At 31.7% G+C, this 15467-nt stretch overlaps 1 protein-coding gene across 3 annotated transcripts in view; it reads left to right on the top strand.

Moving 5' to 3' along the window:
* LOC127699995 (receptor-type tyrosine-protein phosphatase mu-like) overlaps window positions 1-14739 on the top strand; it is a 60810-nt gene extending 46071 nt beyond the window's left edge. For all 3 annotated transcript variants that reach the window (XM_052203425.1, XM_052203436.1, XM_052203434.1), the window contains 11 exons: window positions 236-367; window positions 906-1051; window positions 1292-1427; window positions 3220-3369; window positions 3845-3944; window positions 6387-6460; window positions 9283-9408; window positions 10629-10739; window positions 12201-12355; window positions 12752-12887; window positions 13126-14739. In XM_052203425.1, coding sequence (XP_052059385.1) covers window positions 236-367; window positions 906-1051; window positions 1292-1427; window positions 3220-3369; window positions 3845-3944; window positions 6387-6460; window positions 9283-9408; window positions 10629-10739; window positions 12201-12355; window positions 12752-12887; window positions 13126-13206 — 1347 coding nt within the window. In that variant the 3' untranslated portion in view covers window positions 13207-14739. The remainder of the gene's footprint in view (window positions 1-235; window positions 368-905; window positions 1052-1291; window positions 1428-3219; window positions 3370-3844; window positions 3945-6386; window positions 6461-9282; window positions 9409-10628; window positions 10740-12200; window positions 12356-12751; window positions 12888-13125) is intronic.
* Window positions 14740-15467: the final 728 nt, after the last annotated feature.

Genomic DNA, 15467 nt, shown 5'->3' with positions numbered 1-15467 from the left:
TGATGTCTTAGTTTCACTAGATAACCTGATCATATGAAGCAATTATATATTTTAGAATACTTCGTCTTATTTTCATGCATCTGCATACACGGGTTTCAATTCGGTTTACTTGAATAAAATATAATTATTTAAACCAAACTGGATGTTCAAGATGTAATTTCCATAAAGGCCACTAGTAAAATGATAACGCTTTGTTATATATATCATTAAGTAATTTTCTATTTTTCTATTTCAGAGGAAATGTGAACAGTATTGGCCACAAGAGATCAACAGAACAATGGTAGTAGACCAATATAAACTCACAATGAGGGAGGAAACAATATATACCATTTATGTGTATAGATTACTTGTACTACAAAATAAGAAGGTAGTCAAAATACAAATTAAATATTCTATCAGCTTTAAAATGTGGAGCATGAACCAATATCTTATAGCATATAGCACTTTGATTATGCTTACGGCAGAAAACAAACAAAAAAAGGAACTGAAATTTAAAATGTATTATTGTGTATAGTCAAAACGGAATGCATTTTTAATTCCTTACCAAAAACCAAAATCGCTTTACATTTTCTTCGTGATAACATCGTGTTTAATATATTTGAATATTGCTCATTTGATTTTTCGCTTTAATTATAAATTATTTATAATATATATCATTATAATATAATTATTTGAAAGATTCGTAAACATAACCCCGTTGAAAACCATATACAAATGAAATAAGCTGCAAAATGAAGTGACACTGTTCTAACGCCGACTTAAATTTTATAATTTTAGAATCGACTTACAAGGTCACTTATCATACTTATTGTAATGTATATAAGACTAAGTCGTAAATGTTAACAATATTAGTATCTGTATAGTTAGGTGTTATCGCATTCTCATTCCGATTTCTTTACTTTTAGAATCAGAAAGAACGAAGAGTGCACCACTTTCATTTCACACAATGGCCAGACCATGGTGTACCAGACAGCATTAAACTAGTACATTTTTACAGGAAAGTAAAATATGAAAAGCGTGATCAGAGCGGTCCAATGGTTGTACACTGCAGGTATTTTCATATATGTTACGAGTCGTAATACACACCATAATATTGAAACTATTGTCAAACGGTAACAAGCGTACTTGTCTCCTGATATCGTTATAATAAGTTTGCTTTCCATTTGTTTTGTGTTTTCTTTCCTTCTGCACTTCAACTTTGAATTTAACAATATACATTTAAACTGTTTTATGTTAAATCCTTCAAAGTTTCCACTGCATCATATTGTATACATTAAACATTTCATTTCAGTGCTGGAGTGGGAAGGACAGGTACATTCATTGCTATAGATGCATTATATGAGCACGGGAAGAAAGTTGGTTACGTTGATATTATGAATTATGTACAGATGATGAGAAAGGACAGAATGAATATGATACAAACACATGTATGTTATATATCTGCAATTATATCAGATTAATGAATATACGTGTTGTAATTACCGTAGTCCTTTTCAACAACTTTTAATCAAAAATGTTTCGTATAAATGTTTCAGGTCAGGGAAAACAAAGCGTAGAGTACTCAAAGTTTAAAGACCAACTCTAAAGTTGCATTTTTTAATGTGACATGGAGATACCTGCTTTGTACTAGATCGATTTCTTGTGTTGTTGCTAGCATGATTGTAATTGTCCGCATGAATTAAAAAGGAAAGTAAAACATGAGAACCAATTCAATTTTCTCACTTTCCTTTTGTATTATATTTGCAAATTAACCTGTTATTTTGTTTTGTATGAACCACCTCGATGGACTCATAGAAGCGTTTCAATTGTAAGGGTGTTTTTGGGTTAGTCGTTATCATAGTCAAACAAATGCTTTCAAATTGGTATAACTATTTGCTGCTAATTTGCCAAGCACATTGAATAAGATCAAAAAACGTTCGGATCATAGTCCGAATAATGTGTCTGAATAGGGTTCTTCTATTTCTTTCGTGCGGACAGTTACAATGTAAGCAACCACATACGAAATCGATCTAGTACAAAACAAGGTATCTCCATGTCACATTAACATATGCCACTTTAGCATTCATAAGTCATCAATCAGTTAATAATGATTGTATGTATCATCTCAGGGGTTTAAGCTTATCATTATTGTTACTGTTTTTTGTTGCAATTTTGCACATGTACTCATAGATGCAATTGTTGATTACATGTCGTACGTAAGCTTATTTATCGTTCACTTTTTTCTTCTTGCGTTTAAACAACAGTAGCAATAATGTAGCGTTTGTACAACTGTAATAAAACCTTACCTTTTTATAACTGTAATTGTTTGCTGCCATCCTGCAACCTTGAATATACCTCTACATAGTCATAGCATAACAGGCTAGTTTTTTAGTTAAGTTGCTGTACTGTCTCAACAATGTTCACCCTACGTTTCTATTTTAAAAAGAAAATTGTTACACGGGTATCCCCATATTAAATTTGGACTTATAGAATCAAAATGAATCTTAATTGTGAGACTCGTGTTGCTCAATCGTACCTTTACTGTGTAGTGTTTTGTGGACTATTATTTGTCTGTTTATCCTTCTTTGGATACGGTGTTGTCGTGGGTTTTGATAATAATAATTGTATCGTCCTTTTTTGAAACACCAATACTAAAATATTTTTTTTCTAAAAGAGCACTAGTCTTAATTGTCCATAACCATAAAGCCTGTATCTAGTAGTAGCTAAAACTTATGCGTATGCAAATCTTGCCGTTTACTCGGTCTGCGAATTTGTGACGATAATTATGTTATGGATTTGTTTTAATTGTGTAGAGAAAACTCATTTTCACTGAATTTGTACAAATTTTTTTAGTAGTTAGCTGAAGCCCGCCTCCGGGTGCGGGATTTTCTCGCTGTGTTGAAGACCCATTGGTGGCCTTGGGCTGTTTTCTGCTCTTTGGTCGGGTTGTTGTCTCTTTGAAACATTCCCAGTTTCCATTCTCAATTTAACTGATTCGAGGTTGAATCTTTATTTTAGTACTTCTATACATTGTACCTATACAAGTAAAGTTCCACGTTTTCGTACAAAAGTAAAGAACAAATTAAACAAACAAATTTAAACATTCTACACAAAACAAACCACAATGATAAAAATACTAATAATATATTTGAATTGAATATTAAATAATCTTATTAAACAATACAAAAAAAAACCTAATCATGTCGTACACTTGTATTATTTTTTTCCCAAATATTGTAGGAGCAATATAAAGCCGTGTTTGATGCATTGTTAGAGCTGTTCACAGTCCCAGAAACGGCTATTCAAAAGAACAATTTCTGTATATCTATTGAGAAACAAGAAAATAAGACTTTACCAAAAAATCAAACGATGTACAAAGAAGAGTTCCAGGTAAAATTATTTCATATAATTCTTGTATATGATGTTGTATTTATTTAGTGATATCTCAGTTTGACCCTGTATTGCATCTAGTTTCGTGACAGGAACGCCAGCCATCTGTTTACTCTTCTTTTAAAGGTCCCTTTTGGTCATATAGCTCTCCATGTGTTTAGGTAGTTATACATTAATGACTATCAATGTTTTGAGTATGAGCGTTCATGGTGAAAGTCAACATAGGGGCAACACAAAATATTCTTTTTATTTTTCTAGCCCAATTGACCTTGAGTATACATTGTGTCAACTTTCGTTTGTTTATTTATTTTTCATAGTTTTTGCATTAAGAATATGCATAAATCTAGCTGGCCATTAAATTGAAATAGGTTTTCATGTATCTATATTAAAAATATATCAACTACAGTGGTTCATCTCATGTCTTGTACATGAACTTAAGAGTAATTAACCAGAATATTTTCTGAAATTATTTTAGAGATTGCAATCGATGAGGCCATTATATTCCACAAAGGCGTATACTGCTGCGAGTTCAAAAGAAAATACATCGAAGAATTCTCAAAAGAATGTTCTTGCACGTAAGTCATGTTTTGTAAACAATAGTTATGTATTAAGTGTTGTTTGTCTGAACATTTATATATATTTGACATATACCCTGGATGCAAAACATTATCAAAATAGGAGCTTTTCCTTTTAGATTGTTCAATTAAGTACACCACTTTAAATGTTGTGTACATTTGACAGTTAGGCTTGATTTCCTGACAGTAACAACACAAAAGAGGGTCAGCACGAGTTTTGGTATTAAAGACAACATCAATCATTTAAAATAAATTTCTGGTGGCAAAATTTTGAAATTTATTTCGAAATTGAAAATCATGATCTATTTCTGATTCCTTATTCTGGTAAGGCTCTATTATTCATGGATTTATAAATTGTTTTACTTTCAGATGCATGTATAATGATATTGCTATTTCAGTCAATGCACCTTTTTTTCAGAGAGCTTCATCTTTTGAATCGCACAAATCTCTATGAACCTCACATTATGGACACCACAAACCAAATGTGCCTGATCCGTACCTACATGTATATCGTTTTCCTGGCTTTCAAACAGGATCATTTTAGGTTTCCTGTTTTAAACTACAATGTTCGAAGTAATAACATACAAATCTGCGTCCTGTATGTTTCTCGAATGATATGCTATGTCGAAGCATATTCTCATAATGGCAATTTTACTATCAGAGACATACCCATGACGAAAAAAAAAAGTAATTCAAGTTTATGAGGTAGAACATCTGAAATTATAATTTTGTTACCGTCGTCGTCATAGTTTGTTTGATCGCATGTGTCTTTGCTTTAGGAACTCTGCAATACACCCAATATGTCGTCCATCTGGCATTAAGAGCAGTTTGGTCGTGTTCTGCCAGTTGACGATTTTTATTGGAAACTTCTTGAAAGGCGTATCGCGCTTGATGCATACATCGAATGAAATGCTCACCCTGTCAACATAGCATCTTGTTATTTTTGTTTACGGTTGTTTTTTATCACACGTTCGTCCGTCCATTTCATTGACTGACGAAGTTTTAATTGACATTGTTAAATTATCGTAGTATTAAGCTATTTAGAGAACGAAAGGTAAAATAAATAACTGATGTATCCATGCATGTAGCAAATAATAATAAGATCGAAAGAAAATACAAAGGAAGCAGTCTTAATCCAGAGAGAAGCAGCTTTGCTGAACATATCAAATATCATTGCAATTTATTCAAAGATAGAAAAAAAAAGTTCTTCATTATAAACATATACTTAAGCATGTACAAATAAATTAGCTTTACCAAATAAGCATACTAGGATTTGTCTTGTGAGAGAGATGTCTGTTATATGGTGCTTTTTGGTTTGGTTTTTTTATTTTATTTTTTGCTTGTGAAAGAGTTGTCTATTTTAGTTGAGGTTTATTTTTTTGTGCTTCGTACCGATCTATTTCTCATTGTTGAAGGCCGTATCTTCGTCATTTGAACTGTAGTGGATATATGTCTCATTGGCAATCATACCACATCTCCTTATTGTTATATTATGTAAGAGAAAAGCTCATGCATCAAAGATCAAATAGTTTAAACCAATAACTAGTTGCAAACATATCAAATGATCAGATACATAAATCATTGCATAGATACATGTACATAAATCATTGCATATGAGGCACTACACTCAAATCTTAATTGTGAATACGAATGAATGAATAATTGGAATGGTAAACTGGAATAAAATAGTATTTCCTGAACCTGAAAAAAACCAGCAAGAACAAAGAATTATGCATTAAGCTCCTTACTGAAGGGATACATGTAGGAACGTATGTTTGAATAAAACATATAAAACAATTATATTTTATAATAATGCAGTCTTTTTTAGCATTAATATTGTTTCGGAATAGGTCAGAGTATGTTATTTTACAACGACATATGATGCATTTTGTATTATATTTTCAAAGTATAGTTGCAAATATTTCATGCCTATCATGCCTATCACGACGAGAACATTAATTAATGTTAATTAAGAATGAATGAATATAACACGTACCTTGTACTAGATCGACACTCCGAGAAGGATTTTTAACATGCTAGTTCACAAAGTAACAGTCCACAGTAAATGATGTCACGCTGCCCGGACCAATTATACTTAGATTACAAACCAACAAGTCTTTGTTCTTCCTCATATTTTGGTTTCACAAGCCAGCTGGATCGCAACCTACGACCTCCTGAACTCGACGCGAGCATTTTACACAAGACCATCGAGGTGGTACTCAATTTCAAAAAGACGATCATCAAACTGCATTAAAAAAATTAAGTTGTAATCTCCTCATTTTGGGTGAAACACCGATAAATATCATAGCGTTTTCAATTATAACCGAGGCTTCGAATACTTTACTAAAAATGAGGCTATTTGCAACATTTTGAGCGAATGAAATGAAGAAACACACTCAGATAAATAATACCTTATGACAACTTAACATGATTTCTTTGCAGATGACCAATATAGACCTTATCTAATATCATATGGTATAAACAGAAATGACTACATCAATGCAGTTATAATTCCAGTGAGTATATAATTAAGCTGTACATTTGTATTACCACATTTAACCCACCTTTTTATATAGATATAAGAAGATGTGGTATGAGTGCCAATGAGATACCTCTCCATCCAAGTCAAAATTTAAAAAAGTAAACCATTATAGGTCAAAGTACGGTCTTAAACACGGAGCCTTGGCTCACACCGAACGGTAAGCTATAAAGGGCCCCAAAAATTACTAGTGTAAAACCATTCAAACGGGAAAACCAACGGTCTAATCTATATAAAAAACGAGAAACGAGAAACACTTATGAACCACATCAACAAACGACAACTACTGAACATCAGATTCCTGACTTAGGACAGGTGCAAACAAATGCAGCGGGTTTAAACGTTTTAATGGTACCAAACCTTCACCCTTTTTCTGAAACAATAGTGTAACATCACAACATAGAAAGACACACTATAAAATATCAACTGAAAAAGCTTAACTCAATCAAAGGGCATATTAACACCAGTGAACATACACTGAACAAATAAATTTGACCTATGATACAATGTAAATACAAAATAAATAAAATAAATAAACTATATGCACATTTCTTTGATGATGGACAAGTACCTATATGTGTACAAATTATATGTGACCTATGGCACTCATGATCTGCTTTTAATTAATTACTACAGTAACTACATATTCGTATCAGTAACAATAATATATGACAAGTAGTGTCTGTGGCGAACATTATTTAGGAACATGATGTTCAGTGGTTATCGTTTGTTGATGTGGTTCATAAATGTTTCTTTTTTATATAGATTAGACAGTTGGTTTTCCTGTTTGAATGGTTTTACACTAGTCATTTTTGGGGCCCTTTATAGCTTGCTGTTCGGTGTGAGCCAAGGCTCCGTGTTGAAGGCCGTACTTTTACCTATTATGGTTTACTTTTACAAATTGTGACTTGGAAGGAGAGTTGTCTCATTTGCACTCATACCATATCTTCTTATATCTAATTATTCAACGCGTTGTTAATTTGAATTATTATGGTGTCAATGAAAAAGTGCTTTAGGAGAAAGGCTTCTCTCTTATATTTTAAAAATTGTGTGTGTCCGAAGCGCTTTCAGGATTAACCTAAAATTTGAAAGCCAATGATGTATAAGTATCAGTTCCATGAGGAGCTGTATGGTTAAAAGTGACATAACAATACAGTTAAGAAAAATTCATCTAAAGACAACTTTGCCTGCAAGATCCGGAACTATAGTTTCTATATAATTTCTAAATTAAAAACTTAAGGAAAGTATATTATCAATCATGATTCCAGTGCTAGAAAATGAAAATACCATTTTATAACTTTTTTGCGTCTGTAGCGATTTTTTTTTGTATTCACCTTCAACAGGAACTCCCATAATTACACGTTTTGAAAGTCAGGGATGTATAAATACATGAACACTTGAGGAGCTATATGACCAAAAAGTACACATAAAGACTACAAAACTTATCTAAAGTCCACTTTGACAGAGGGGACAATTAGAAAAAAAATTCGTAAGGGTTCCGCGGAACCCAGTGTCTCGCCTACTTCTGCTGTTAATCACGGGCTCAACAAAAATGAGGAAAAAAATTAATAAAAATATTCCTCTCTATACTATCTTTTGATTGTAAGTAGCTTCTGTCCAAGTTTGGTAAAAATCCAGGATAGTTTATGAATCTAATAAATGTTTTAAAATAAAAACTTAAACTGCAGACTGCAGACTGTTATGTAATGTTAACTGGAAGAAAAACTAAGTCCATTTATAAGTAAAATACGGAAAAATTGAACAAAATTTTAACAAAATTTCCTTTTAGATACTAGCTTTTAATCATAAACAAGCTTCTGTCCAAGTTTGGTACAAATCCAGGATAGTTTAAGAAAGTTGTTAAAATTTTAAAAACTTTAACTACAGAGTGAATGTAATGTTAACTGGCAGAAAAAACTAAGTCCATTTATAAGTAAAATACAAAAAAAAATTGAATTTTTGTTTACAAAATTTACTTCTGGATACTATCTTATGATCACAAACAAGCTTCTTTCCAAGTTTGGTACAAATCCAGGATAGTTTAAGAAAGTTATTAAAATTTCAAAAACTTTAACCACAGAGTGAATGTAATGTTTCCTGGCAGAAAAACTAAGTCCATTTACAAGTAAAATACGGAAAAAATAGAATTTTTTTTTTACAAAATTTACTTCTGGATACTATCTTATGATCACAAACAAGCTTCTTTCCAAGTTTGGTACAAATCCAGGATAGTTTAAGAAAGTTATTAAAATTTCAAAAACTTTAACCACAGAGTGAATGTAATGTTTCCTGGCAGAAAAACTAAGTCCATTTATAAGTAAAATACGGGAAAAATGGAATTTTTTTTTTTACAAAATTTACTTTTGAATATTATCTTATGATCATAAACAAGCTTCTGTCCAAGTTTGGTAGAAATCCAGGGTAGTTTAAGAAAGTTATTAAAATTTCAAAAACTTTAACCACAGAGTGAATATTTGTGGACGCCGCCGACGACAACGACGACGACGACGACGACGACGACGCCGACGGAATGTAGGATCGCTATGTCTCGCTTTTTCGACAAAAGTCGAAGGCTCGACAAAAATGAGGTCGAAGAAAAAAAAACAATACCATGGAAAAAAACATGACAAAAAGTCAAACAGCAGTCAAACAAAATACTACACCGGAAACTTTAGATTGATTTACACAAACACCGCCCGCCAAACCGGGAAGGGATGTAATGTGCTCCGGAATGCATATCCTGCACCACTAAAATCACATGACATGATTCATTCACTCGATCTTGCTATTTTGTTGCAGGGATTTTCAGCTGACAGCAAATTCTTTGTAACACAGTATCCATTGATGGAAACTGCTGTTGATTTTTGGACTATGATATATGACCATAGGTCCGATATTATTGTTTTACTGGATCCAGTAAATGAGGTAAGCAGTACACTTGGGTCGATTTTAGCATAAAATACTTATGTAACTTAGAGGACCGGACGAGGGTGTTTCACACACTAATATACCCAATAAAGTAACAAGTGTACGAAAATTAACTTTCAAGGACAAGAAATCGTTAAATACGCAGTTACATGTATCATACGTACAATGAATGTACAATCTTTATTTTTTGTAAATTCTGAAAAAAAACATAGCACTACAATAATGACTAATTCGTGTGTCTGATTGCATTTATGTCTAACATCATTTTGTAGGATTTTGGACGGCATTTTTAGTTTGAAATATGAATGACGATTTATTCTAACTAAATACTTCAATCATGGTTCGTCACAATAAATAGGTAACCTTCACTGTCATCAAGACGCCTTTGCTATATTTAATACCCTTAGTTGAAAGTTAAGTGCTTTTTTCTGTGCTGGTTTTTTTTTATATGTGTATGTTCTTTGATTTACTTTTTGTTCATACACTGATTGAAACTAGCCAGGTTTGCAATATGACCCATGCATAGTGGTTGTCTTTTCTCATCTATTGATAAACAGACATTGTCATTTAAGTAACTTGTGGTTGATGACAGATTTTCGATAGTCTGTTTTAATCTATTCATATCCGCTTTAGACCAATGGTGTTTTAGAGCTTGGGATAGTGGATGATAATAACCGAAAGAGATATGGTATGATTTCATATGAGACAAATATCCACCAGAGACTAACAAAACAAAGATGTGAACAACTACAGGTCACTATTGGCCTTCAACAATGAGCAAAACACATACTGTAAAACCCCGGCATGACAAAATGAAATAAATGAAGATACCAACAGCCTAGTTTATGCTAAAAACAATAAACGTATACATACAGCAACATACGACTGCTGGATTACAGACTCCTGATTTGTGACAGAACAAATTGGAAAGCGATGTAACAGTTTAATATAAGACCAAGCTGTACAAATCAGTCGGCAATTTTGATATATCAAATTCCTTCAGCAAAGTTTACAGTAAAAATGCACCCTTTACCGCAGTATTGTAGATTCGACAATGTAGAACATGCACGTTTGGTGTATGCAAATGCTGGAAGCACTAAGCTCATGAATGAACAGTAGTTGGTTCATGACGGCCTTCAAAACCTATTGAAAATAAAAGTTTAGATTGGTTTTACAGTTTTGAGGTTTTAGAGTTCCATAAATTCATATTTTATCAGGATGCTCCACTATGGTTAGAGAAGAAAGAAATGCTAGAATTTGACAACTTTAGTATATATCAAGAAAGAGAAAAGGCGATCGACGAGCTGCACTTCATCTTAAATCACAAGGTGAGGGTGATTTATTCTGTGTTTTACTCAAAAGGCAGGTACGTAATAACTTTGTAGAAGCGTTATTGTTTGATAAATTAAACAAAATCCAAAGGGTTTATATTTTTGGAAGTAATAATTTCAAAAAATAAAAGAACAAAAAGAAAAAAAGAAATTAATTTAATTAAATGCATGTAGTGTAAACTTTCATTGTGTACATTACAGTTATAATGGCTTCGATTATTCTTGTTTAAATCTGAAATGAAGGTAAGTTTCTAAAAACATCTTTAAAGTTTGATAACTATAGAATTTCGTTAACTTATCCAAAAATTCCAATGTAGAAAAATATTCAACGAGCGACTGAACAACACATTAATTCAAGAATGCGCGTAGAGTTAGTTATCAGTTTTGTTCGTTCACGTGTTGAATATTTTAATTCTTGGATTAGTTATTCTTTTTATTACATTGACCATGCACTTTTAAATGAAGATAAAGTATTTATAACAATAACTTTGTCTTAATGTCTAGTTTTTTTTAAACAGATAAACTATAATAAAAATGCGACTGAAGAGATGAGTAGTTGCATCCATTGTGTCAATCTTCTTAAGGATGTACACCTCTGAGAAGCCAAAAATTTCTAGAATTAAACTTTTTTTCTTAACCTGATTTTTGGGTTTATATGACTGTAAAAAAATAATTGGGGAAGAAAAAATCATATGGTAGTGCACTTCTTTATTTACTACGGCCATTTGAAAGTACCCAATTTTGATGATTTTCCCATTTTTCATCAATTCTTACCCATTTTTGGGCTATTATCATGAAAAAATCACAGTTTCACAATTAAACTTGTTTTCGTACTTTCACTTATGATGAAGTGGACCAATCTGAATAAATTTAACTTAAAAAAACTATAGGTAGGTTTTAATATAAGAAAATTTTATAAAATTTTGTTGCTTTTTCGTGTCAAATTTACCATGCTGTCTATTTTGTAAATTTGGGATTTTTCTCTTTTTTTAGAACAAAAAGCATATTATTTCAACTTCTTTGTTATAAACGATTGAAAAAATACATATCTAAGAAATTTGAAAAGAAAAAATTGAACTGGGATGTACATGTTTCTGGTAAACTCATTTCTTGTACCCCTCAACCATTTTCTCAACATTTTGGCTAATGAGACTGACTTGATTGGTTATAAAATTTGAAAATTTTATTACTCAAAACTACTTATTGTAAATCCACAATTTTTTCACAGAGTTAAGTTTGATTATAATTTTTTTTAAATTCATTGATATTTTCTTCTTTATTACATGTTTTGGAAATAATTCCGGAACGAGATTTCGACGAGACTGAAACGTCAGAGGAATACATCCTTAATACCAACAGATAACAAAATAAAAAAAGATGTTAGGTTCATATTTCTACAACTCTTAACATTTTCTATCTATAAAAATAATTGTATACTTTAGTTATTTGAATTTACAGAGAAATAGAGAAAAACGATCAATAAACGTTTTTACCGTTGATGATTGGACCATAAATACTGATGTGCCACCGTCGCCCGAATGTATGTTGGATCTTATTCAACGTGTAGTCAATTGTTGGGAAAAGCAGAAATGTCCGATAACTGTAGTTTGTAGGTACGTTGTCGAAAATTGTAAATTTTGAAATTTTCTTCTATGTTTAAATGATGCGCTTGTTATTTTGCATGATATTGTTAACTAAAGGTTCATCATTCTGGTTTGCTTATATTTCACTTGATAAGTTTTGTAAGATATTTTAATATAGAAACCAAATCCTAAGTATCTATAACACAGTTATAAAATATGATTAAGACGAAAACCCAGGAGAAAACAAAACATTCGAAGACATAGAAAAAGAGGAAGATAAGTTGCTGGACAAAATTTTAGACAGCAAAAATTAGATAACCCTTTTCTGAACCCAGATATCAAATGAAGCACTGTGAATATTGCTATGTCTGACTAGCATCTATTGCGCAAAAGTGTTTTTTAAAGTTGTAACTTGCACTATTTCAGAGATGGCTGTAGAAAGAGTGGATTATTTGTTGCACTTAGGATGGTCTTAGAAAAACTGCAGATTGATGACGAAGTTGATATTTTCCAAGTAGTAAGAACAATACAAATAAGGCGACCCGAATTCATTTTGGAATATGTAAGTTTGCATAATGCACTTTTCAAACTAAGAGAGAACATAACAATATAGTCTAGTAATTAATTGCTGTTTTTTTTTGTTTTTTTTTTTTGCTATTTGTTTTTTTGTTTTTTGCTGAGACTTTTTTTTGTATTTGTAATGGCTGTAACGTTTCACTCTCTTTTTTGGTATCAATTATACATGATGATTACGAACATTGAAGAATCTTCTGTTACATGTTCCTTTTTTTGTATTTCAGGATCAGTACGAGTATTGTTACAAGTGTATCAAAGTATTGCTTGAGAGAGATTCACAAGAAACACTGTATGCAAATGCATAAACTATACCCGTTTTTTACTGGACATGTATATGAACACACATATATATATACATATATATATATACAAAATGTTATTCTTTTATATTCATGTTTATTACCAGTTTGAGTTGAATATCGAAGAATTTCATAGAATGTTTTTTAAAATGTGAGGTGGAAATATGTATACAGATCTCATTTTTATGATGCATTATTTACAATATGAGTGAGTATATAAGTCTTACGTCTGCTTTTAGAGTCTCGTATTTTTTTAATCATACAAACTGGTAAAACGTACATTTTCCGACCCTTCATATTAATGTTGACTGACTCCACTTACATATTTATTACATGTATTATTTTTTCAGACTTGAATTCTTACTGATATTTAAGAAATTCTCTAGAGAAAAGTTTTATATTAAAAACAATTACGACTTGAACCTTACAAATACAGTTTTATCTTGGATGGGTTTGACTATCCCCTTTGATAACATAGAACCCCTTTCGTCACAATGCTCCCCAATATATAATTTAATTAGCTGTGTTTGGCCAAAAAATGTCGGAATTTTGTATCCTCAATCCTCCTCAACTTTGTACTTCATTTGATCCTTTTAACTTTTTTTATTCAAGCGTCATCGCTGATGAGTCTTTTGTAGACGAAACGCAAGTCATCCTGGTTTCTATAATGAGTTTACTAACACCTTTGGCTTTTTAAGTATATGAATAAGATGAAGATAGAGGAAGAAACATTCCAAAGCAGCAACAACAATCGTTCTGTTCTACTTTGATTTACTACCACTCACTCAATATTTATTTATTTTGTTTTTCAAAAAAAAGAGTATCTGTTCAGTCTAGAATATTTCGGTATTTGTTATACGAATTAAATAAGGAAATGTGCACATGATATGATTGCCCGTAATAGTTATCAAAGGTACGAGGCTTATAATTTGATACGCCAGACGCGCGTTTCGTCTACATAAGACTCATCAGTGACGCTCAGATCAAAATAGTTAGAAAGCCAAACAAGTAAAAAGTTGAAGAGCATTGAGGACCCAATATTCCAAAAAGTTGTGCCAAATACGGCTAAGATAATCTATGCTGGGGGTAAGAAAATCCTTAGTATTTCGAATAATTCAGTTTTTTGCACACTGTTTATTTATAAAAATGACCATATAATTGATATTCATGTCAACATCGAAGTGCTGACTACTGGGCTGGTGATACCCTCGGGAACGCAACGTCATAAGACAGATATTCTCCAAAAACAAAAAAAATAAAACTTTACCAATAAGAAAACACACACCGTATAGTTAGATATAGAAGGCACGGGATAAACTTGAATCAATTCTAAAGAGACACTACCTGATTCAAGCTAACACCATGTTTTTATACAATAAACATTAAACAGTTATGATGACGACAATCACACCATTTTCATTATCTATTAATTATTATTATCATATTTTGTATTATTGTTTTTTAATATTGTCACCATTTTGTTATTGTTATTATCAATGATAAATATTGTAATTGTGAAAATAAAGATATAATACGGTTGCATTTCTTGAATTTTCTTAGGCTATGTGAGTTTTTTTATTTGACTGTTCTACATTGCTTTAGTCTCGTTTTGGTTATGAAACTCTCCATTGATTCATACATCAATTGAAGTTCAAGGTGTTAGTTAGATTTGTACTGATGAAGGAACAACGGAGTGGTCATTCGGTTATGACTCGCAGAAAGGTATCCGGTTACTTTGCTTAACTTCCTCTTGTTCGAACGATCATCTGGTGGACTGCCGAAATATTTTGTACAATTGTATTGTTCACTAATAAAAACAATACACTATTTTGGTCTAACTACATTTAAATAGATATGATGATGATTATATGGTTCAATCAAGTGTTTGTTTGAATTGGACATTGTTTTAGTATCTACACATTTAACCCTCGCAGGTGGCAAAGACATTGTGGGTATAGATCCGTACGACAACACCGTTAAACATTGTAACTTGATCAATCCTAAAGATTGTATACTTGATCAACATTACTATTTATGAATTGTATGCACCAGACAGAGACTTTAATTTCGCGAAGCAGTGAATGGATAAATATGTGTTCGTATGCGTAGGATTCAAAGGAATTATACCTCTAGTAAATTAACAATACTTGAAATAACTGTCTTCATACATGTACTTTTTGTATATATTTTTAATTTCATCACCAGACTTCATGCACGTACTGTGAATTAAGTGTCAATAATTATTAAAAGAGATACACCGGATAGGA

This window comes from Mytilus californianus, unplaced genomic scaffold (genome assembly GCF_021869535.1).
Source record: "Mytilus californianus isolate M0D057914Y unplaced genomic scaffold, xbMytCali1.0.p SCAF_1, whole genome shotgun sequence".
NCBI lineage: Eukaryota > Metazoa > Mollusca > Bivalvia > Mytilida > Mytilidae > Mytilus > Mytilus californianus.
Note: the sequence above shows the minus strand (reverse complement) of the source record. Positions and strands in the feature narration are given on the sequence as shown.